Source organism: Pseudophryne corroboree, chromosome 2 (genome assembly GCF_028390025.1).
Source record: "Pseudophryne corroboree isolate aPseCor3 chromosome 2, aPseCor3.hap2, whole genome shotgun sequence".
Classification (NCBI taxonomy): Eukaryota; Metazoa; Chordata; class Amphibia; order Anura; family Myobatrachidae; genus Pseudophryne; species Pseudophryne corroboree.
This window is the reverse complement of record NC_086445.1, coordinates 831,753,973-831,779,833: the sequence shown is the minus strand read 5'-3', so window position 1 is coordinate 831,779,833 and position 25,861 is coordinate 831,753,973. Positions and strand designations below refer to the sequence as shown.

General features: G+C 44.4%; 1 protein-coding gene across 1 annotated transcript in view; it reads left to right on the top strand.

Moving 5' to 3' along the window:
• The window catches only part of RS1 (retinoschisin 1), a 112,543-nt gene that overhangs the window by 43,261 nt on the left and 43,421 nt on the right, over nucleotides 1–25,861 (top strand). The window contains exon 3 of the mRNA XM_063957359.1: nucleotides 18,582–18,598. Within this exon, the coding sequence (XP_063813429.1) occupies nucleotides 18,582–18,598 (17 nt within the window). The remainder of the gene's footprint in view (nucleotides 1–18,581; nucleotides 18,599–25,861) is intronic.

The window sequence follows — 25,861 nt, the reverse complement described above, 5'->3', positions numbered from 1 at the left end:
AATATCAGCTACAAACACTGACAGCAGCAACAAAATTGTATCAGAGAAAACAGCTCATTATGACATGCTCATGAGCCTATGGGAGCTACCCATTGTCATAATTAATAAATGAGAACAGTGGTCACCCACACTGGCAGCAGCAGCTACATTGTATTAGAGAGAACAGCTGATTTTTATATGACAAACGGGTTTTGTCAGGCACTGTGAAGATAGTCATCCATTCATTCATATTTATATTTTTATCTTTATTTACTTTTTCATTTTTTTCAGTTTTGTTCAATTCTCAATAATCCTTCATGTGTTGGGGTATTTATGGGAGGAGTTTAGGGTAAAGTGAGAATAAGCATATTATCATGTAATTTGGATGATATTGACCAGTTATTATAGTAATTATAATCTCAATTGACCTTTCTGGAGTGTACCGCACCAGAGACAAATGTGCAGGTTTAAATCTCTGCACTACCTGTTATAAGGCATCAGGGAATACCCGCCTGAGTCCTCTTGCTTGATACCTCCTCTTCCTCTTCTTTCTGGCCAATTTGGACGCACCCACCCTCTCTCATTCCTCGTCCTATACCTGTTGGCAAGACGGGAGAACAGCAGAAGGGAGTCTGCTTATATCTTGGCCACTCTTCATACCTCTATGTGCTTAGTATATTATGATCATAAATTAGCGAGATACACCAGTAGCTGCTGGTAAGACTAGAAGTTTTTGGGTTAATGACCTCTGCTAAGTAATTAAATTAATTTCTCAATTTTTGACATTTATGTATATACTGAGGTATTGGTGCCTCATACCTCTGATATTGAACCATTTGGTATTTGTCAAAAAAAGAACCAAAACTCTGTATGCTGCATACCTTTGTCATGTATTTGAGATCATCTGATAACTTTTGAAAGGAATTGAGGGATTGGTGCCTCCATTTTTTCGTTTGGACATGGTAGTAAATAACAACTCTTTGTACTTCAGCAATTTATCAGTTTGCTGCTGAATCAACCATTTGATTAGTCATTGATCAAATAATTGAGGCAACCGTGCCCCATATCTCTGTCAGGACTCTTGTTTAAAACCATGGGACATATGTGAAAGACATCACGACAAGGAGATCAGGAGTGATACGTCCAGGGTTCTTCATAGAAAGGATTTGCTTTTGAGACTTAGGAATACTCGGCTGTGGATAATTAAGGTAAATTAACTTTTGGAGATCCACTATTCAACTATTTAGAATAAGCTATTTATCAATTAGACAACTGCCTGAGTGTCTTTACCTCAACATCTCCTTTCTTAAATCCAGCAGGCGGATTGCCTGACAGATTGCTGGAATAGAAAGCCTACGCACCTCGTATCTTTATATAAAAACCTCTATGATCCTTTCTGAAGGTAGTTTAAATAATTATATTTTTCTCTTTTTGGGTGATTAACCTATAAATAACTGGGATAAAACACACGGGGCAATTTGGTTATGACACGGGGGCCTTGCATTCTTTCATCATTTACGTAGGCGATTCAACATAAACCCTAACTCCTTGTCTCTTCATACAGGTGGTACCATTATCTCTGTCCCATTGATGACATGCCTTGACCTCTCATGTCTTGAAAGAAACCACTACATAGATACTTTCTCCACGTTAACTGGGCCACACGCTGATACACAATTGACCCAACTCAAAAACAATCCCTCCAGTGACCTATGATTCAAAATTACTGCCCTGAGAATCTGTATATGGGCACATATATGACAAAGATGATGGTCACACTATCTAAATTTTGATTTATTATTTATTATATTTATGAGTAGGGAACTACCACACTGACGGACTCAAATAGAATCAACTGTCTTTGACTGAGGTCAATTAGATTAGACCATAAATAATATTTTTTTCATATTTTTGCAAGTAGATCACATAATTACTAGTTCACTCACAAGAAGGATATATAAATTATTTTTAAGGCATACCAATAAAATTTGAAATCTTAATATTTATAATAATTTCTCATTAGTATCTCCTTTTTTTCTTAAAAATCTTTGTCTCGTTACCTCAGACAAGAGTGCTTCCAACCAGGGTTTTTTTTGGTCTTCTTTGTGGTCATTTTTATAATTTGTATCTCTATACCCTTGGGAGCACCACTGACCGTCAGAATTCATTGTAACCATTATACCAATAGGCTAGAGGTATACAAATGATTAACAAAAGGGAAAGCAATATCCCAATAGTGTCAGTTTTTCTGAGGTAATTATAATCTGCTAAATAATTATTTTTCCTGTGCGGCCTATATCCCCAGTCCCTTTTCCCCTTTGTTCTTTGCACCAGTACATTCCTGCAGGCACTGGTGTGCATAACAGGAACCTCAACAGACCAAAAGTAATTTACCCACTTGTTATAAAGGTGCAGCTCTTACAGCATAGTGGGATCCGTTCACCAACCACACCAAAAACTCATTAAAAACTGTCCCCATAACCTTATCATTATGCATGAGGCAAGTGAGGAAATGTGAGGATATGGAAATACATGGAGAAAACAGCTTTACATTAGTATTGATTAGAGTCCTACAACTATACACATGAAAGACTTAAGCACAACATACAGTATAATATATCTAAACCCCAACAGTACTGCATCCGCTTCCTACCTTACTTGAACAGGAAGCAGGTACCTCCTCCCCGGCCAGGCCAGCGCCATCTTTTCAGTGATATTTGGGAAGATGACGCTGGCCACTAGAAAGCAAAGACTCTACAGTGTCTTTGGTTTCTATGTGCGGTGCGATCTTCCCAAAGAGATTACCAGGAAGATGGCACCGCTGGCCACAACACAGGTATGCTGAGGAGGAATATCGAACCAGGGCCCCCTGCTGGACCCCTCCAGCAGCTCAGGCCCGAGTAATTTGTATCTGCTCCCCCCTCTCTCAGCACCATTCATCAGTTTACATTATTATTTATTTACATTATTATGCGGGTGTGCCCAGCACTTCACGAACAGCTGGGAAGTCTCCAGGCTCAGTTCAGTGCGCAGTTTAGATGCCATGCGCATGTGCACTACATCTATCCAGAGATCACACGCTGCTTTGCTATGCAGAACAGTCTAGAAAGATATAGCAAATCATTGTATGTGAAGTTCTTTCTCAACTTTAAACTGACCAGTTTTATTGTAAGCTAGAGAAATGTATCTTCATATGAAGTGAAGTCGCATTTCTGGGGTACATTATATCAGGTTCCAGCCTAAAGATGGACCCAGCAATGCTTGTTCATTGGCCTTGCCCAATCTGGTTGAAAGCGATCCAACACTTCCTGGAATTCTGGAATTTCTACAGACAATTCATCAAGAGCTATTCATGCATAGTGGCTCCCTTTACTGCGCTCACCAGGAAGGGCCAAGATACCAGGGTGTGGTCTTCTGAAGCTGAAGAAGCATTCTCTCAGTTGACGCAGTGTTCCATTTCAGCACCTTTCCTCGGCAACTCAACCGCAACCAGCCTTTCTTCCTGGAGGTGGATGTGTCTACGGTTGGTGTTGTGGCAGTGCTTTTACAAGAAGATGAAGCAGTTTATGTTGTACTCTTTTGGTTTCTTTTTCTGTAAGTTTTTGACTCCAGGCAAAAATGTTGCCGTTGGGGACAAGCCATCAAGCTAGCCCTGCAGGAATGGCGATATGTGCTGGATGGAGTATCTATCCTAGTGACAGTATTCACAGACCACAAAAACCTGACTTACCTCAAAACAGCTCAGTGCCTACATTGCTGTCAGTCTAAAGGGTCATTGTTCTTTTATTGCTTCTATTTGGTTATCACTTACCATCCAGGAACCAAAAACTATTAAGCTAAATGCTTTGTCTCGGGCATTTAGTATCGCAGAGGAAGATGACATTTCGGAGGATATGGTAATTTTGAATCCTGCATGCTTTGTTGTGGTAACCAGCTAAGTTAAGATTCCTCTGGGAAGAACATTTGTGGCCCCAAAGATACATACAAAAAATCCTCTAGTGGGCACATTTGTCATGTTTCACTGGTCATGCAGAAGTGAATTAGACTTTGGAATTAATTCTTAAAAATTATTGGTGGCCGACTATCCATCGAGATGTTAAAGATTTTGTGGCAGACACTTCTTTCTGTGCTCAGCATAATATTCCACCTCAATCTCCTATGAGTTCCCTACATCCACTACCGGTGTTTGATCATCCTTGGTCCCAAATCACCATGGACTTAAAGATCTGCCTTCTTGTCAGGGTTTCAACACAATCTGGGTAGTGGTGGATAGATTCTCCAAGACTGCACACTTCATTTCACTAAAAAGTTAACCATTAGCCTCGAAGCTGGCTGAAGTGTTCATAAGGAGAATTTTCACGTTTCATGGGTTTCCAAAGGACATTGTTTCTGATCAAGGGGTACAGTTTACTACCAAATTCTGGAGAGAGCTATGCAAGTGCTTCAACAACAACCTGAGTTTCTCTTAGGCCTATCACCATCAGAGCAATGGGGGGTAATTCCAAGTTGATCGCAGCAGGAATTTTATTAGCAGTTGGGCAAAACCATGTGCACTGCAGGGGAGGCAGATATAACATGTGCATAGAGAGTTAGATTTGGGTGTGGTGTGTTCAATCTGCAATCTAAAGCAGCCAGTATTTACCCTGCACAGAAATAAAATAACCCACCCAAATCTAACTCTTTCTGCACATGTTATATCTGCCTCCCCTGCAGTGCACATGGTTTTGCCCAACTGCTAACAAAATTCCTGCTGCGATCAACTTGGAATTACCCCCAATGTGCAAATGGAGTGAGTAAACCTAGATCTGTAGGAGTTTACTAGAGTTTACTCTCCCTTCTTAAAACCTGGTGATAGAGTGTGATTGTTAAAGCAGTACCTGCGGTTAAAGGTTCCTACCATGAAGCTAGCAACAAGATATAACTGTCCTTTACAAATCATCCAGGCATTCAATTCAGTGGAATTTTGATTAAAACTCCCAGGCACACTTAAGATACCAAAGGTATTCATTGTTTCCCTTCTCAAACTCTTAGACCATAATCATTGCTCAATGCCTTGCAATCCTCTTTCCCCCATTCCAGTAGTCCATCAAAAGGAAAATGAGGTGAAACAGATCCTGGCTTCCAGAGTTTCACAAGGCTCGGTTCAATGTCTGGTAGAAATAAAGGGATATGGTCCCAAGGAAGGCTGCTGGGCTAAAGCATCAGATGTCCATGCTCCACAGCTTCTACATAAATGTAACCAAATGTTTACCCATAAACCATTGGTGAGGTGTTCGGTGCCCACCCCCTATAGGGGAAGAGAAAAAGGGGGTAATGTCACAGTGCACCGGGACCCAGAGCTCACTTACCAGGTCTGGCAGCTGTGGTCTCCAGGGTCTGCTGTGGTCCCTCTGTGGGAAGAAGTCCATTGGCATCTGCCGCAGTGATGTGGTGGTGGATGGCATTCCCTCCTGCTGGTGACGCCTTTTCTAGTGCATCAGGTGGTTGCAGCTCCCATAGGGGCACTTGCACTGACTTGTTAAAAAGCAGTATGCTCACTAAATGTGACATCAAGTTTGGCACAAACTTTGAATGTCCTCCTAATAAAAGGGAGTCTCTGAGTGCCAAAATATATGTTCCAAAACCTAACTCCAGCATCTAGTCTTGAACTTACTAGTGATCTCTGGTTCTTAATTCTAGTCTTCCTGTGTGCCTGACACCTGTCTGTTCCTGAATCCAAGTTTACCATCTGGTCCTGACCCAGGGTGACAACTCCATGTTAATACGCCTCGCAGCATATTATCAGTTCCTACTTCAGTGCAAACCAGGCCCATACTTGCCAGGTGCAGCGAAGCCCAAACCTCCTTATGGGGGTCCGTGGCGAAAACCACCGGCACATTAAACCTTCGCCCCTCTGGTTTGGATCTCAGCGAAACCTAAAGTGTGGGTCAGCATCCATCATTCATCCATGGGTTGCTACAATTCCACTGTCCTATCCTATCTACCTGCACACTAAGTAAACCCAAATTGCCATACAGTATATTGAATGAAAGATCAATTATCCAATAATATAATGTACTCTAAGCAGCGGGATCTGTGTATGTCTATGGTTGCATACAAATTATACTAGGATCAAGGGGTCTATTTACTATGCCTTGGATGGAGAAAAAGTGGATGGAGATAAAGTACCAGCCAATCATCTCCTGTCATTTTTTCAAACCCAGCCTATGACACGGTAGTTAGGAGCTGATTGGCTGGTACTTTATCTTCTTACACTTTTTCTCAATCCAAGGCTTAGTAAATAAACCCCATATTGTGCCTACTATTCTGTATTGATCCAGCGCTAATTCAGCAAGAGAGCCCCCACCGGTGGATTGAACCTACAAATATATCCTGCAGTGGAGACTAGGTAACGTGATACCAAAGTTCATTGTCTGTGACTGTGCATTTCTATCACCTACCAATGAGTGTACCAGGACAGCTTGCTTATCCAGAGGATTTGAGCATTTCAATATGCACGGTTACACCTGCCTCGGGTAAAATGGAGACAGGCTCAATTCTGCCCTGCTAACTCTGGACTTATTGCATCTGGACATATTGAGTTTATTTCAACAATTAGTTGTCTGAAAATATATGATCCGCCTCCTTGGGAATTATCAATAATATATTTATATATTGACATTAAAAAGATTGATATGAGATACAGAGCTTTTTAATATTTATTTATATTTATTAATAGTAAGTAACAGGTTGCTTACTATATATAAATAATTTTATAACATTTTATTTTAATTGTGTTATGGCACTTTGGTCAGACCAGTTTTCTCTTGTTGAATTAGCACTTTTTCAGTAGAGAATATTATTAATATATTACCAATGATAACAAAGTTCCATTGTGTAAATTATTGTTACATTTATTTTCTTGCAAAATATTCAGGAATACTATTAGCAGCAGAGTGCCGTGAGAAATCAGATATTTTTCTGGGTTCTAACACCCACACATATTATTATAAAGCATTGTGTCATACAAAGAGGAAGGAAGTAGAAGTACAAAAATATACTGTACATGTCATGAATACGTTAAATTCTTGCATCATGATTGGCCATTACAGTATTTCATGGCTTTAAATGATTGGTTACAGTGAGAGTGTAACACCCCTTTCACACCTCTTGAGGAGGGTCGCACCCAGGAGCCTGACATGGGAGATCCCAGGGTGTGCCCCACCTCACGCACCCCATCACCACTGATGTCACCAACCCGACAATATGCTGGGTTGCAGACAGTGGCACCAGGTCTCCGGACATGCAAACATGATCTCCAAGCACCACCCGTACACACACAGTGAACAGGAAATGGGTCAAATCGACCCGGCTCCCGTTCACACTGCACAGCGAGCCGGGTTGAACACGAGTTCAACCCTGCTCGCTACCAGGGTTGAAATACCGGGTTGCTTGACCCGGTATTTTTCCCCTGGCATCTTTCAGACCGCACATCAACACGGGTTATGCATGCTCATGTACCAATAACCCATGTTCATAGCTGGCGGGCTGAAAGGAGTATTACTAATATTGAATGCTGCTCTTTTAACACCAAGCAATATTTCGCTATTCTTATACAGTATGTATCATCCATCCTCAATACCTTGTCCTTGTAGGGTTTTGTCTTCTTCTCCTTTACTCAATAAAAGCAGGTTCTAAACTTGCTTGGAAATAATTTTTATAAATATAAAGTTTATTGAAAGGTCACGAAGCATAAATACAATGACACATAAAAGAATATAAAATAAGTAGGCATGTGACTATCTAAAAACCTCAAAATACAGATTACATCATAGTGCCCAATTTTATATTTAGGAGAGGGAAAGAAGAACAATGGAAAGGGAATGATATGGCAGACTATGAAGAGAAAAGAAGAGGAAAGACAGACAGAGATAGATAGAAGAGAAGACAGAAAAAAGAGAGGACGGGATGGGTGGAAACCAATGTAAAGGATGAGGAATCTCATCCTAACTCAAATGGAGAGGTAGTGTTTTGAGAAGTGAGCAAGGGGCCCAAGATCTTATCAAGGGCTTTGGAGGAATTTTTAAGAATACTGGTCATGTATTCCATATGTTGTGTATACCAAATTCTAGATATAATTGAAGAAAACAAAGGAGAATCCAGTTGTTTCCAGTCAGCGGCTATCTGATAAGTGTTAGCTGAAACAATGTGACATATTAATTTATTTTGGTACTTGGTTGCAGTTGGGAGACTCACAGGAGAATCTGAGACAGGAGATTAATAACTTCCCTCCAGAGATTTGAGATTTTTAGGGACGATTTTTATGGAGGAAAGTACCTTCAGAGGGGCAGCCTTACCAACATCTGTTTGTAGTGTCTGGCAAAAGATAGGTTGAAACATAATACCATCTGTATAGTAACTTGTAAAGGGATCCGTTCAATTTGCCGGCTGTCGGGTTCCCAGTAGTCAGGATACCGATGCCGGAATCCCGACAGCCGGCAATACCGCCACCCAGAATCCCGGCAAAACAGGACTATTTCCACTTGTAGGTGTCCACGACATCCATAGAGTGGTAGTAGATCCTGTGGGGAGCACAGCGAGCCCGCAGTGTGGCAAGCACAGCTAGCCCACGAGGGAACTCTTTGCGCTCGCACCACTGCCGGCATTCTGCTGACAGGATATGGACAGCCGACATCCTGTCCGATGGAAAATCAGATGTATTCCCTTGTAAACATTTTTTTTAATATTTACACAAATTGAGCTGGAGGCAACATTTTCCCAAACTTTCTCAGATAGTTGTGAGTATAAAGATGAGACTAAGCCTTTGGTCGAGGACCGCCTAAGGCATAGAGATTCAAACATCGTAGGGGGTCTATGAGAGAGATGCTGTTTTACCTAATTTCCCACTAAGAGTGGAAGTGTCTAGGCTAAAGGAATTGTAAAAAAGATTCCAGGAGGTTATGTCCAGCTTATATTGAAGTTCTGAAAACGAGGAAAAGTCACCATCCTGAATGAGGTCATTTAAATATCTGATTCTCTGTGATTGAGTGAATTTCTGGACATACTGTACCATGGGAAAAGTCGGGATTATGGAAAATCAGGATTTTGGTACTTACCGATAAATCCCTTTCTCCGATTCCACAGGGGCCACTGGAGTGTAGTTACAATGGGGAAATAGTAGGCAGTAAATGGGAGCTGGCACTTTAAAATTCTCACACTGTGGCTAGCTCCTCCCCTACTATCTCCCCTCCAAGGCAGTCTACGTAAAACTGTGCCCGATGAGAGATGGAATAAACAAACCTTAAGGTAGAGGAGGATAATGACGCCCTGTAAACCAGGATAACCCAAACTAAACCTGGAACAGAACCTGACAAAAAACCAGGCTAGCCTGAACTCAACAAGCAGTCATATGGTGATCTGCAAACCTTTAAGCAAAATAAACAAGAAAAAGAGACCAATCTGTGCGCAACAGGATTAATTTCTAAAATATAGTTTTTATTAATAATCCAAAATATGGATAGAAAAAAATATTAAAATATAATGTATATAAAAATACACAGTATACACTATATAAATCAGAAGTGACCTCACAGTAATGTTGAACAGTTTGTAGCAAATTTTAAACCATCTGGATCATATAAAAGAACCTGCAATAATACCACAATCACTCTAAACTTAACTCGTGATATAATCACAATAAATCCCTTAATAAAAATCACACTGCAGTACACTGATTCATTAACCGTAAAATGTCCACATATGCTGGCCAGCCTGTATTTAAATGAGGTGTGTTACACCTATAGGTTCATCCAAGGAATCAGTTATTTTGTATAATTAATGTCTATACCACAGTACTGTGATTAAAACGAAAAAAAGAGAACCATATAGTTGAACCATTTGTATGCCATGCAATTGGGTACCGTCGGTATATAACAAGTGTCTCCTCTAGCTGAGCGGTGAATATCCTCCCCGTGCCACTGATGTAAGGAGCTATTTAGTGGGGATATTTTTGTAGAGTAACCGTCTCGTACTGACACTTGTACTTGTGCTGGTTCACTAGCTGGAATCACCCAAGACCTCCGTTATCTGTATTCCACGTACCGGCATTCACTGCATCGCCCGGTTACCACCCAAATAGTGCGGCTGGAATTTCCTTAACAGCCGGTGTCCAAAACACGTTGATACACGGAGTCCCTTTGCAGCGGGTTTAGGGTGTAGTAATTACCCAGCAATTACGGTAGTGGTGGCTGACATTCACCGTACTGCCTGGAAGCTATTCAGCTAGCACGGCTGATTTTACCTTTTGTAGCCGGAGTCCAATATACCGAGATGTGCAGAGTCCCTTGTTGCGGGTTCAGAGAAACGCGTTAGGTATTAGCTCTGGAGTGACCTCTGTATTTGTATCATCTACTATTGCCCTAATCATTGGGTAATTTGAACATTTCTGAACCCGCAACAAGGGACTCTGCACATCTCGGTATATTGGACTCCGGCTACAAAAGGTAAAATCAGCCGTGCTAGCTGAATAGCTTCCAGGCAGTACGGTGAATGTCAGCCACCACTGCCGTAATTGCTGGGTAATTACTACACCCTAAACCCGCTGCAAAGGGACTCCGTGTATCAACGTGTTTTGGACACCGGCTGTTAAGGAAATTCCAGCCGCACTATTTGGGTGGTAACCGGGCGATGCAGTGAATGCCGGTACGTGGAATACAGATAACGGAGGTCTTGGGTGATTCCAGCTAGTGAACCAGCACAAGTACAAGTGTCAGTACGAGACGGTTACTCTACAAAAATATCCCCACTAAATAGCTCCTTACATCAGTGGCACGGGGAGGATATTCACCGCTCAGCTAGAGGAGACACTTGTTATATACCGACGGTACCCAATTGCATGGCATACAAATGGTTCAACTATATGGTTCTCTTTTTTTTCGTTTTAATCACAGTACTGTGGTATAGACATTAATTATACAAAATAACTGATTCCTTGGATGAACCTATAGGTGTAACACACCTCATTTAAATACAGGCTGGCCAGCATATGTGGACATTTTACGGTTAATGAATCAGTGTACTGCAGTGTGATTTTTATTAAGGGATTTATTGTGATTATATCACGAGTTAAGTTTAGAGTGATTGTGGTATTATTGCAGGTTCTTTTATATGATCCAGATGGTTTAAAATTTGCTACAAACTGTTCAACATTACTGTGAGGTCACTTCTGATTTATATAGTGTATACTGTGTATTTTTATATACATTATATTTTAATATTTTTTTCTATCCATATTTTGGATTATTAATAAAAACTATATTTTAGAAATTAATCCTGTTGCGCACAGATTGGTCTCTTTTTCTTGTTTATCTTGTTTTGTGGGTGCTAGCAACCTTCCCCTTTTCACCAAATTGTGCAGCAATAGGAGGTTCTCTTAAAGTTGAAAGTTTCGGGCGCCCATTTTCCTTGTTTTTTCTTTAAGCAAAATACAAGGAGAAACAGCGCTGGGCGGGCGTCCAGTGGCCCCTGTGGAATCGGAGAAAGGGATTTATCGGTAAGTACCAAAATCCTGATTTCTCCTTCATCCACTAGGGGCCACTGGAGTGTAGTTACAATGGGGATGTCCCAGAGCTCCCAAAAACGGGTGGGAGAGCGCTGAGAGTCCTGTAAAAACTGCTCGGCCAAACTGTGATGCAGAGGCCGCAAAAGTGTCAAACTTGTAGAATTTGACAAAACGAATGTCGGTCTGACCAAGTAGCCGCCCGACAAAGTATTCATGGAGACCCCACGGGCAGCCGCCCACGAAGGTCTTACAACGCGCGTAAAGTGCGCTGCAATGGAAAACGGAGGCTCCCTAGCAACTGCCAAGAAGACTGTCTGATGGTCAGATGTATCCAACGGCCCAGCGTACGCTGGCACCCCGGCTATTTAGCACGGGAGCATCGTACAGAGACAAAGAAGAAAAACACTTCGTCGAATAGCCGAAGACCTCTGTAGAGAGAGTCGGCGAGCCCTGACAAGCCTTCAAAGAGGACCGAAAAACACTAGTGTCAGATTTATCTGAAAAATGGATATCCCCTCTGGAAGAAACGACTGCTGAGGCCGAAGCTCAGCCGGGGGAGTTGCCAATAGAGTACTCCCTGAAAAAGAGGCCGAACTTACGGTCGCTAGACTAATCTCTTTTGGAAGAAAACCGAAAAAGGCAGAGAGCTAAAATTCCGGTCATTGTGGTCTGAAGCGCAGCGGAGCCAAATCTCCCAGAGAAACCACAGATGAATGGTAACTGAAAGAAGGGGAAAAACCCCTTTTATCCTTATTATGTCCCATAAAGTTTTCCAAAAGTGGCAAAAGCGAGAAGAGGTAACAGATTTCTGAAATCGGTGCCCAGTAGGCCTAACCGAACTAGGGAACTCCTCCCTTCTGAGGTCTCGTGAACAGTCACCCGTTTAAACGAAACAAGTGTAAGATTGAACCAAGAAAAAAAAGGACCCAGTTGAAGTAGACAGTCCAGTCGAGGTAGGAGCCCAGGCTCCTCTACTGACAACAGGTGAATCTGTATCTTCAAGTCATGCGTGGCCCAACCAGCGCCACCGAGAGGACTAGCACACATAATTCCCTCCTGTGTTACAGAACATGAGGTAGAAATAGAAAAGGAGGCAGGATAGAGTAACCAGAAAACTCCCCGGAGCCCTGAGGGCCTCCTCGGCTACTGCCGCCAGAGCTCACGTCCGAGAGTAGTAAAGGGTTAAAGAGTCAGTCAGAACGCCCTGAGGTCGATCCAAAATCTCCGCCCACAGCGGACCGGCTGATAAAACTCCAGGGAATGTTCCCTCACCCGGGAGTCTGACCTGGTGGCTTGACCTGGAAAGAAGATTGTTGTCCCCCGCTCAGAGAGGAATGTAGGCGACCACTCATTGCGTCGCAACTTGATTGAAGGAATAGAGTACCTGGTGCCGAGGAAGGAAAAATCCTCTGACGAACCGTGTTGAGAAACGTCTACGAGGAGCATAGATAGGATCTGTGTCGAACCAGAAGCTCCTGGATCCTCCGGATATTCCAAAGCCACCTAATGTACAGAGTGGGATAGTAGCAGTAGATTGTCCCATTAGGGAACCAACGTCACCTACTGTCCTTGAAAAAGAGTTATTGTACGATCTTCATGAACCCTGTGGGAGCGGAAGAGAGAGACCGAAAGGAAAGGACTGACAGCGAAAATGAGAATCCTGTAATGCGACTCTGAGAAAAGCCCGTCCAACGGAAATCAGCAAACAGGCATCCCTGAAGACAAGGGACACGTAAAATCCCCTTTCTTGTTCAAAACTAGCAATCACAGACTGAAAGGATTGTAAGGCCAGAATAGGCCTGGCCTAGTCAATTGGCTTCGGAACGTGAACAGAAAACAAAGGCCTGAGTACTGTCCCGATTCAAAGGATATCTGAGAAACAGGGATCAACATCCTTTTCGGTTAAAAGCATATGGAGTGCCACCTGCAGTATGACTCTCTTGATTCCTGAAAAGGTTGTATAGCAAAATCTAGTCTGTAACCGCCCAATCCTTCTCAGTACTCCCCGTAGGACCACCGACATGTGCCTACCCTGGGACCCTCCAGCTGGTAGGAAGGTTTGACCTGTAGTGAGTGTATAGGATGACCTAAACTCGGACTGGACCGAGGATGTTGAACCGCTGCTTCAGCCTGTCACCCTGGCGACATAGATATCGTGTGTGGAGTCGAAAGCTTGAAAGGCACGGAAAGATCTAGATGAAAAACCGGTAAAGGTCTGTCCTGAAGCTGGGGCAGCAGTAGGAGAAAGAAAAGTGGACTTACCTCCAATGGTTCAAGAAATCCTGCAGATAGTTCCTTCCCCTGAACCATCTGCCCCGTAGGATTTCATGTTCACCTGTCACTGTCGCAGCCCCAGAGGTCGTCTGGTTAAGACAGCCCAAGCGAAAATGCAGGTTCCGAGTTTGCAGACGTGGAGACCTCCAAAGAAGATAAAGCAGAATCGTGATTCTGACCTGTACCAAAATATCAGTTTCCTGATGCGAAATATCCTGTAACCTAGAGGACAATTGGTCCACAACCTACCTGCTCCGGACAAGGTAGAACCCTGCTGCCGTATATGCTTCGATGGATACCTGAGCAATGTTGCCTCAGGAAAACGGCAGCTTGTTGGACCGGTGATACCTCGAGGGTAAACCTTGGAGAGGTTCTGATCCCATTTCCCTCCTTCTGCGGGGAAAAGATAGGAAAACAAACATTGTTTTATACCTGAAATTGTGTATGCGGGTGTCTGCAAGCCGCCTACCGGAGCCTGTCCAGCTCATCCGAAACTGGACCATTTCGTCATCGGCGCCGAACCCTGATGGATCTGACGTGTCCGCCTTCTTTACCTGCAGTATCAGACAAACTGCTGTATAATGCACCTGGATATTCTGAGACACTGGTTGAGATTGCACCGAAAACAGACATCCACTGTATCCTGGGCATCTCTCGCCTCCTCCCCGAGGGGCCTTTCCACTGCCGAGTCGTGTAATCTGGGAGGCTAGCAAGGTTCTTTTAGAAACCTGGAAAGGTGAAATGACGTACAAGGTCTCTGGTTAACAGTGACATTACCTGCGTAATCTGAGCTGTTCCAACAGGAGTGTCCTGCAGGTGCGTGGAGGGCTAAGCAGATGGCTCCACCGCATACTTCACACCTAAAAGGGAATTCTTTGACTATCCCAGGTGAGACAAACGAAAGGAGAAAAGGTGGGTTAAATAAACACAGCGCTATGTAAGGTCTGCACTATAATGTGTAGAGACCTACACAATTCCATATAAACTTTCTAGTGAACCCGTAGCGCTGCGCTGTTCTACTGACTGAGCTATTTGTGCTCTGTTGGGATTCAAAACCCCGGTCCCCCTGTTGAGATACCCGCTACTAGCGTACTGAGCCGCAACGCTAAAAGTATCTGTTGTGGTACTTGAACCCAGGCCTCTGTGGTTGGGTGTTTAGGGGATTAGTGTGCTGAGCCACTGTTTTATATATATACACATTCCCCAAATTGCCAATAGCATTAGTACCCAGTGACACCAAGGAATAATAAAGGGAAGGCAACACCCCGCCCTGTATGTAGCGTATCGCTAATTAAGGTGCACCAGATGTTTTTGGAGGTTCCGCTGGCTTTTCAAAATGGTGGCCAGCCTGCGAGAAGAGATGGGGGAAAGTGTTATGTGGCAAGGCGGGGCATTTTGTCGTTATAAAACATTGCTGAAGTGGTTTGTTTTACCCCCTATATCTGGCATTGTATGCATATATATCTAAATATATATATATATTACACCCGCACACATACAAATATCTATATACACAAACAAACACCCAACAAGGTAGATAAATACTGTGTGAAAAACTGTTATTGCACACTAGATTTAAATCCTTAATGAGCTGATCCCCAGCTCCTGTTATATAGCAGGCTCCCTGATCTACAGCCTTTTGTATGGAATGCCGGGCAGAGGACTCTCATGCAGGAAGGAATGGCTGCCAAAGTGAGATATACACAATATCTTATCTCCCTGCACAGAAAACTAAAATCCCCCTTTGTGACAATGAGCGCTGGGAGCCGCCGCCGGGAGCCCGCTGAGCAAAGCAGGAATGTCAGCCTCACCTTTTAAATGTGCTGGAGCGGCCGGGGAGCGGAGGTACTGGAGCGGTCGGGGAGCGGAGGTACTGGAGCGGCCGTGGAGCGGAAGTGCTGGAGAGGCCGGAGTACGCGCTGCTGGAGCGGCCGGGGACTTGTACGTGCTGCTGCAGCGGCCGGGGGACGGAGAGCGCTGAGCCTACAGCGCGGGAGTTAGCTCCGCCCCCCCGCTCCGGCGCCAATTTCAAAAATGAAACCCGCTGCACATGAAGCGGGAAGCGACTGTATCTCCCCGGCCGCCTGTATGCTGCGGCCGGGGAGCGGAGAGTGCTTAGCGCCGAACGGAGCGGGAGTTAGCTCCGCCCCCTCCACTATTGGCGCCCAATTCAAACTTTTTTATTTTGTGTAAAAATAAGCTCTGCATAAGCGGCTGCCTGTATACTGCGGCCGGGGAGTGGAGATCGCTGAGCCCGTTTACAGAGCGGGCTGAAGCTCCCATCTAAAACCCCAAATGCGCCCTTTATACGCTCCGGTATAGGGGGCCACATATGCAAACATTAAAACAGACAGTGGAAGGAGGAGGGGGGGGGGGGGGGGGAGGGGAGAGATTGTACTCACCGCTGTCCTTCCCGATACACGCCGCACTTAGCGGTGTTACACTGCTCGACAGAGCGGCCCCGACACGCGCCGCACGCAGCGGTGTCTGCTGGTGTAGCGGCCCCGACACGCGCCGCATGCAGCGGTGTCCGGCCCTTTATACTCACCGCTGCCATGCTGCCGGAATCTTCTGCTGGATGGAGTGGCCCCGACACGCGCCGCACGCAGCGGTGTCCGGCCAACTCAGGAGAGCTCAGTGTCTCCCTCAGCCGGGGCCCATCCCGAGCCGCACGCAGCTGCGATGGGACCCCGCCGGCAGCTCCCACGGTGCAGACTGGCAGTGGCAGAGCTGCCAGTCTGTGAGTGTAAGAAAGAAAAATAAAATAATAAAGAAAAAAGAAAAATTTCTTCAGCTAAACCCAAGTGAACCAGCTCACATCGGGCACTAACTAAGACTGCCTTGGAGGGGAGATAGTAGGGGAGGAGCTAGCCACAGTGTGAGAATTTTAAAGTGCCAGCTCCCATTTACTGCCTACTATTTCCCCATTGTAACTACACTCCAGTGGCCCCTAGTGGATGAAGGAGAAATCGGAACAAGTGGGGAGGATGTCGGGTAGTTAAGTATTTCCGACTAGTACTGTCCCATACTGTCAATGAGTGACCTACTATATAATTGGATGGGAGGAAATCAATCTAGGCCATTGCGACTTGTGGGAGCCAGAGGAGGGACGAGACAGCAAACAACCCCAAACTATTTCCCTCAAGTTCTGCCCAAACCTTTTGCGCTCCAAGATTGCACCATAAAACACATCAGCAAGTTGCAAGGCCAAATAATATTTCTTGAAGTTCAGGATACTGAGTCCACCACATTATGTATGGCTTTGAAGGACCTTTAAACGAACACGAGGGTGCCTATGGGCTCAAATAATATGAGATGTATAGGGGTAATCAGTTTTAACAAGCTAGACCTATTTCAGACAAAAAAGAATGACATTACTGTAAGTCATTGCTGCCACTCAGCTTCAGAATTACAAATATAAAGCCTTGACTTTCTCATTTGAAGGAAGTAATAGCTTAGAAAAATGTACAAAAAGCCATTACATCTATAACAATTTAATTCTTCATTAAGCAAAAATAATTTAGCCACCGTTTTGAATATAACGTTCACTTTTCTCATAAGGCAGGATCGGGCTTGGAAAAGTCACCCCGGAAAATGTACTATTGTCTGCTTGTAAAGTGTCAACCTGATTGCATTTTTCTATCTCTGAGTTACTGCCCATACTCCAGTGGCATCACAAGGGGGGTGAAGCACGCACCCGGGTGTCACCCGCCGAGGGGTGACACCAAAATGCTGACTTCTGCTCAGTGACAGGGACCAGGTGCTACACTGTAACATTATGTGCAGCACTCAGCTTCCGTCACTGTGTAGGAGCCGGCACAGCATTTCACTGGGGCCGTTTGTATATCCCGAACCCCCAGAATGATGAAAATGGGGTCCGGACTAGAAGCCCCACCCCTCCTGTGAAGCCCTGCCCATCTCACAAAGCCACACCCCTTTCACACCGTGCCGCACCAGGTACCTCTACAATAAGTGACGCCTCTACCATACCGTAGTCACTAATCCTTCTGTTATACCAATACAAACCCCTCCACTCATTATAGGGTTGCTCCTTGCCTTATGCCTGTCATGTCACCCTCTGCCTAGGCTAGTACCATTGTCTGGAGTTTGCTTTCCTAAAGACACTAACCATAGAGCATAACAGACACATAAAAGTACACATGGGCGATATCCTTTTAGTCCCGATGAGATTTTGGCCGATCAATATGGCCAGATATCACGATTAATGACAGATGGTCATTATCGCAGTATCCAATTGGAGGCCATTTTTAGTGGGCAAAATTGGGCCCGCGATTGCACGAAAACACATGGGATCGGGTATATGTCATCGATCCCATGTGTTATTGTGGCTCCGGCGGCCCCTTATCATGGATTATGCTCCAGGTGCCGCATAATCTCCGATAAGTGGCAGCATTGGGGGAAAAGGATGTCAGCATCGGGGCTGATAGGATAGTAAAGTACAGCTGCTAATAGGATACCGCCCTATAGTATAATAAGCTTGGTTGTTAAAAAAAAATTCAAAAAAATATTAAGTACTGTGTCCCTCTAGTTATGGTGTGCAAAATGAATAATATTTTTTGGGGGGAGAAATAGATAACATTTTAAAGACATGGAGGCATTTGCGTAAATTTATTATAATAATCTAGACCTGTAAAAAGAATCCACAGGTTATTGGTGCTGCAAAGTATACAGTTACAGCGTCTTTAATGTGTTATTGTTTGTTTTTCTGTGGGTTTATTGTGGCGAATTTTATTCTAAATATTTGTCTTTTCATATTTTGCACCCCCAGCATTGACTACTAATGAGGTGAGTTAATTACTGTTTATTGTATTTGTTCAATATTGAAGGCTACTAATTATGTGAGTTTATTACTATTTATTGGACCTATAACTGTTTGCAAACACTGAAATATATATATATACAATATATATATATACACACACACACACACTGCTCAAAAAAAATAAAGGGAACACTTAAACAACACAATGTAACTCCAAGTCAATCACACTTCTGTGAAATCAAACTGTCCACTTAGGAAGTAACACTGATTGACAATAAACTTCACATGCTGTTGTGCAAATGGAATAGACAACAGGTGGAAATTATAGGCAATTAGCAAGACACCCTCAATAAAGGAGTTGTTCTGCAGGTGGTGACCACAGACCACTTCTCAGCTCCTATGCTTTCTGGCTGATGTTTTGGTCACTTTTGAAAGCTGGCGGTGCTTTCACTCTAGTGGTAGCATGAGACGGAGTCTACAACCCACACAAGTGGCTCAGGTAGTGAAGCTCATCCAGGATGGCACATCAATGTGAGCTGTGGCAAGAAGGTTTGCTGTGTCTGTCAGCGTAGTGTCCAGAGCACTACCAGGAGACAGGCCAATACATCAGGAGATGTGGAGGAGGCCGTAGGAGGGCAACAACCCAGCAGCAGGACCGCTACCTCCGCCTTTGTGCAAGGAGGAACAGGAGGAGCACTGCCAGAGCCCTGCAAAATGACCTCCAGCAAGCCACAAATGTGCATGTATCTACTCAAACGATCAGAAACAGACTCCATGAGGGTGGTATGAGGGCCCGACGTCCACAGGTGGGGGTTGTGCTTACAGCCCAACACCGTGCAGGACGTTTTTCATTTGCCAGAGAACACCAAGATTGGCATATTCGCCACTGGCGCCCTGTGCTCTTCACAGAAGAAAGCAGGTTCTCACTGAGCACATGTAACAGACGTGACAGAGTCTGGAGACGCCAAGGAGAACGTTCTGCTGCCCGCAACATCTTCCAGCATGACAGGTTTTGCAGTGGGTCAGTAATGGTGTGGGGTGGCATTTCTTTGGGGGGCAGCACAGCCCTCCATGTGCTCGCCAGAGGTAGCCTGACTGCCATTAGGTACCGAGATGAGATCTTCAGACTCCTTGTGAGACCATATGCTGGTGCGGTTGGCCCTGGGTTCTTCCTAATGCAAGACATTACTAGACCTCATGTGGCTGGAGTGTATCAGCAGTTCCTGCAAGACGAAGGCATTGATGCTATGGACTGGCCCGCCCGTTCCCCAGACCTGAATCCAATTGAGCACATCTGGGACATCATGTCTTGCTCCATCCACCAATGCCACGTTGCACCACAGACTGTCCAGTAGTTGGCAGATGCTTTAGTCCAGGTCTGGGAGGAGATCCCTCAGGAGACCATCCGCCACCTCATCAGTAGCATGCCCAGGCGTTGTAGGGAGGTCATACAGGCACGTGGAGGCCACACACACTACTGAGCCTCATTTTGACTTGTTTTAAGGACATTACATCAGAGTTGGATCAGCCTGTAGTGTGTTTTTCCACTTTAATTTTGAGTGTGACTCCAAATCCAGACCTCCATGGGTTAATAAATTTGATTTCCATTGATAATTTTTGTGTGCTTTTGTTGTCAGCACATTCAACTATGTAAAGAACAAAGTACTTAATAATAATATTTCATTCAGTCAGATCTAGGATGTGTTGTTTAAGTGTTCCCTCTATTTTTTTGAGCAGTGTGTATATATATATATATATATATATATATATATATATGCAGTGTGTGAAGGGTGACACTTAAAGGACTTCCAACAAGAGAATAAATGACTACTGAGTCTGGCCTTGCATTCGACGTTTCGGTGTCGCCACCTTTATCAAGAACTCAATTAATGTAGAGAAAATTTGCACACGTGGAAATAGCGCTCACCAAATACCATGCAAGAACATATACATAGTCAAATGATATGAATAAAATACAATCACCCTTAATTGGATGATAATCCTCATATGATGATAAATGCTGGATAGAGATTCACTCTAAATAATCCTTATATCAGGCCCAGTATTCGGATAGGGTTAATGGTATCCCAGAGAGACCTGAAAAATAAGTGCCTCCTTCCCCATTATGAATGGGAATAGAATAAGAGGCACCATTAAACGCAGACCATGGTGTAGTACTTTTTTTAAAAATACGCACCAATTTAATGCACAGATAAAACTTACAAGAATTTAAAAAAAGAGAAGCATATCATGTAAGACTCCATAGGATAACACAGATAGTATATCACCAAGAGGTTCCTTGCAGCCGCAGCAAATGATGGTAGAAGCTGTGCACCAGATCTCCAGGTGCCTGATAGCATGCAGGGTAAACGCCAAAGGTGATTGTGTCCAAATGTCCCAGGGTCAGTCACGGATAAAAAGCAAGAGCCACGCTTAACGCGTATCGGACTAAATGTCCTTCATCAGAAGCGTGGTTTACTGGCTCCAGGAATGTGCTTTTATACCTTGTTAATGAGGGTTACAGCTGACTTCAATGAACATCCACAGATCGCGCTCCGAACAGCGCACATGCGCGATCATTGCCAGAACCAGAAGTCATCGATGCGGATCACATGCGTTCCAAATTACCGGAAGTCCTGCGCTCGGCTTCCCTTCACCATGCGACGTGGATATCCTTGCGGTTCATATGCGTTCCACTGATCAGGAAGCGCAATGAACCGTTATTGAGACCTCTAATGCAGCAGTTCCTTGCATCTAAAGTCCCATGTCATATATAATAATAAAGTCCCGGACTGGTATAAATCCATATACAGCGTACATAAAAAGAAAAAGAGATAGCAGCAATTACCAGCAATATATGCATCCAAATATAAAGTGCAAAACCGTGTAAGAAACAAGTGCGGGAACAAGTGAATGAATTATGTCAAAAAACATTTTAATTCAAAATCACCATTGAGTCCCCTTGGAATAAGGATGCTCAAACGGTGTATAGACTTCATCTCCACTTGAGAGAGTCTCTTATCCAAGTCCCTAGTTCTCCACTTCTGTTGAACTACTTGGATACCCCAAAAATTCTTTAAGGCACACGTATTAGAGTTATGTATCCTTTTAAAATGTGCAAAAACACTGTGAGATTCTAGACCCTTACGAATATTATATATGTGCCTCACCTCACCTTGGCACTCCTTCCTGTTTTGCCAACGTAGGCAAGGCCACATACACATTCGAGCACATATATAATATTCTTGGTATGGCACGTAATAAAATCCCGAATGGGATAAGTACGGCCATTCACAGTGTATTCAGTAAATTTTCTTACTGGAGCCTTAACAGTCTTGCACATTAGGCAATCACCACAGCGATGAAAGCCTTTGGTTCTTATACTCTGTCTCAATTCCATGTCAAGGCTACTCCTTACCAATTGATTTTTAAGGGATTGAGACCTCCTGTAAATAAAGGTGGGTCTATCTGGCAACAAATCACCTATTACTACATCCTGTTTTAAAATATTCCAGTTGTTAATGAACACTTTTTCTATTCCTTTGAAAGACCTGCTGTACTGGCTAACAAAGGCCCATTTGAATCTTTCATCAGGATTAGTGGTTTTCTCCTTAATTGCCAGCAGTTGAGACCTATCAACCTTATTCACCCTTTTCCTTGCTGATTCAAGAATGTTTGGTGTATAACCCTTTTGCAATAATCGAGCTGTAAGTTCATCTAATTGCTGATCACAGATGGCTGCATCCGAACAGTTTCGTTTGACTCTTGTGAACTGGCTGAATGGTATCCCATCCAGCCAGTTCGCATGATGTTGGCTTGTTCTATCAATGAAACTGTTGGAATCTGTTTTCTTCCTAAAAGTTTTAGAATGAACCTCTCCATTGAGGATATAAATACTCAAGTCCAAGAAGGACACTGTTATGATACCAGTACGTCTGACCAGAGGTGATCTTATGACGGAGGTCAGAGTACTGGAATGGAATGCTGGTCACGGGAACAGGATAGCCTAGTAACCCCTGGCGCCCTAACTCCGTTGTCTCGCCCGTGTTATCAGAAATCCCCTGCGAGACTATGGTTGCTTGAGCCCATGGCAGCCGCGTTTGAAGGGCGGATTATGTCTGCCCAACTCCGATGCCCCCTCAGGTCTTAATGGGAGACAAAGGGAAATCCGAGACAGGGTGATAACAAGGGGCCCTCTGACTAAGCAACCAGGCCAGGGGCTACAAGCTAACTAACTTAAACCAGAAGTATGTGCGGACAAACCGCCAGGGAAAAGGACAACCAAAAATCCACGAATCCGTTACTCCTATCCAGCACCGCTGGATACCAGAGTGGATTTGTGGGAGCGGAATCCTCCGCAAAAGCTCCAAAACACAATATAACCAAATAATAAATAGTAAGCGGTCAAGCCGCAACACACGGCTACGCCGCGACTCACGAACACCACAGGATGTTAAAGGTGCTCGGTCAGGACTCCAGGAAAAGATGACAACTTCCGAGTATTGGACCACTGAGGACAAGAACGACCGGATAGACAGGACTGGAAAACTCTCTGCAACAGACACAGCAAACAGGAAGCTATTACCGGCGTCTGTGAGAAGTCCAGAGAGTGCTTTTAACTGGGAGCTCTCCAATCAGGAGCCAGACAGGGTAATTAACAATCATGCCGTGCAGCTGCATGCTGCACGGCCAGGATACCAATGAGGTGATTAATCTAGACCCAGCAACGGGGAACGCGGTCCGACAGTGGCGTCCCCGTTGCTAGGGTCTGAGCGGCTCCGTGCGCCCGGCGTCTAACGTTGCTAGGGAGCCGGCGGCTGTCCGCATGCGGCGTCCCTAGTTGCTAGGCGCCGGGCCGCACTGACGGGCGGACCCTCGGCGCCTAACAGTACCCCCCCCTTGAGGAGGGGTCAAGGAACCCCTAAGGCAAGGTTTCTGAGGAAATTCTCGAAAAAATGCCTTTTTGAGCCTCGGGGCATGGAGATCCTCATCCAGGACCCAAGACCTTTCTTCTGGACCATAACCTCTCCAATGTACCAAAAAATAAAGCCGACCCCGGGACAACTTGGAATCGAGAACCTTCTCCACCAAGAACTCCTGCTGACCCTGTACATCTATTGGTGATTTCCCCTGAGAGATCTTCCGAGGAAATCTACTGGAAGAAACGTATGGTTTCAACAAGGAGCAATGGAAAGTATTTCCGATCCGGAGAGTTCTTGGTAAACGTAACCGGAAAGCAACTGGATTGATTTTTTTTATAATATGAAATGGTCCAATAAATTTAGGGCCCAATCTGGCTGAGGTTTGTCGAAGTCTAATGTTGCGAGTCGACAACCACACCCTATCTCCAACTTTAAAAGTGCACGGCCGCCGGAGCCTGTCAGAAAAATTTTTCTCCCGAAATGCCGCTTTTCTGAGAGCAAGGTGCACTTTTCTCCAAATGAGTCTGAGATGAGCGGTCAAGGTCAGTGAGGAGACAGAGGAATGTTGAAAAAAGGAATTAGCTCTGGGGTGAAAACCAAAAACTGTAAAAAATGGAGACACATTGGTGGAGGAATGACAGGCATTGTTGTAAGCAAACTCCGCCAACGGAAGAAACTCGGACCAGTCATTTTGGAGTTTGGCCGAGTACAAACGCAAATATTGTTTTAATGATTGATTAACTCGCTCAGTCTGCCCGTTGGATTGGGGATGGTAGCCAGACGTTAAAGACAATTTCATCTTTAAAGAGGCACAAAAAGACTTCCAAAATTGTGCAATGAATTGTGGACCCCGATCAGAAACAATATCAGTGGGTAACCCATGGAGTCTGAAAACATGGCGGAGGAACAAAACTGCCAATCCCTGGGCAGATGGCAATCGGGGAAGAGCAATGAAATGGGCCATCTTGCTAAAACGGTCAACTACCACCCATATGACTCGGCATCCGGCTGACAGAGGGAGGTCCACCACAAAATCCATGGAAATATGAGACCATGGCCTGAGAGGAACATTCAAGGGCATAAGTTGACCGATAGGCAAGGAACGGGGAACTTTATGCTGTGCACAGACCTGACACGAAAAAACAAACTCCTTAATGTCTTTGGAAAGACCAGGCCACCATACTGAGCGGGAGACTAATTCCAAAGTCTTAGCGATCCCCGGATGCCCGGCAACTTTGCTATCATGAAACTCCGTCAAAACAGTTGCTCTCAAAAACTCAGGGACATAAAGACGACCAGCAGGAGTATTTCCAGGAGCTTGATGTTGAAGCTGCTTTAACTGGGTAAATAAATCTTGTGTGAGGCCTGCCCGAATGACTGAAGACGGAAGTATGGGAGTAACAGGACTGTTATCATGAACTGGAAGAAAACTGCGTGACAGGGCATCCGCCTTGGTATTCTTGGAACCTGGCCTGAAGGTGATAATAAACTTGAAACGAGTAAAAAATAAAGCCCAACGAGCTTGCCGGGCATTCAGCCGTCTAGCTGATTCAATGTACTGAAGATTTTTGTGATCAGTCAAAACTGAAATGGTATGTGTTGCTCCCTCAAGCCAATGCCTCCACTCCTCGAAAGCCCATTTAATAGCCAGTAATTCCCGGTTACCAACATCGTAGTTGGATTCAGCAGATGAGAATTTCCTGGACATAAAGGCACAAGGATGTAATTCTAGAGAATCCGGATCCTTCTGAGATAGGATAGCCCCTACTCCAACCTCCGAGGCATGAACCTCAACAATGAAAGGCAATTCTGGGTTGGGATGTCTGAGGACCGGGGCTGAGACAAAGGCTTGTTTCAAGGCCTGAAAAGATAACTCAGCTTCACGTGACCAGTTGGTTGGATCCGCTCCCTTCTTAGTCAGTGCCACAATGGGAGCAACTAGGTCGGAGAAAGAGTGAATAAATCTTCTATAATAATTCGCAAACCCTAAAAAGCGCTGAATTGCTTTTAAGTTGGTGGGTTGCGCCCAACTAAGGATGGCTTGGAGCTTCTTCGGTTCCATACAGAATCCCCGAGGGGAAATAATGTACCCTAAAAAGGATACCTCCGTGACATGAAATTCACACTTCTCCAGCTTGGCATATAGGTGATTTTCACGTAATTTTTTTAGAACCTGACGCACCTGGGTAACGTGTTGTTCAATACAGTCAGAATATATCAAGATATCGTCTAAATAGACAACTACGAATCTTCCAAGAAAATCACGGAGCACATCGTTAATGAGATCCTGGAAAACTGCCGGAGCGTTAGACAGGCCGAATGGCATAACCAGATACTCATAGTGACCCGACTGAGTACTGAATG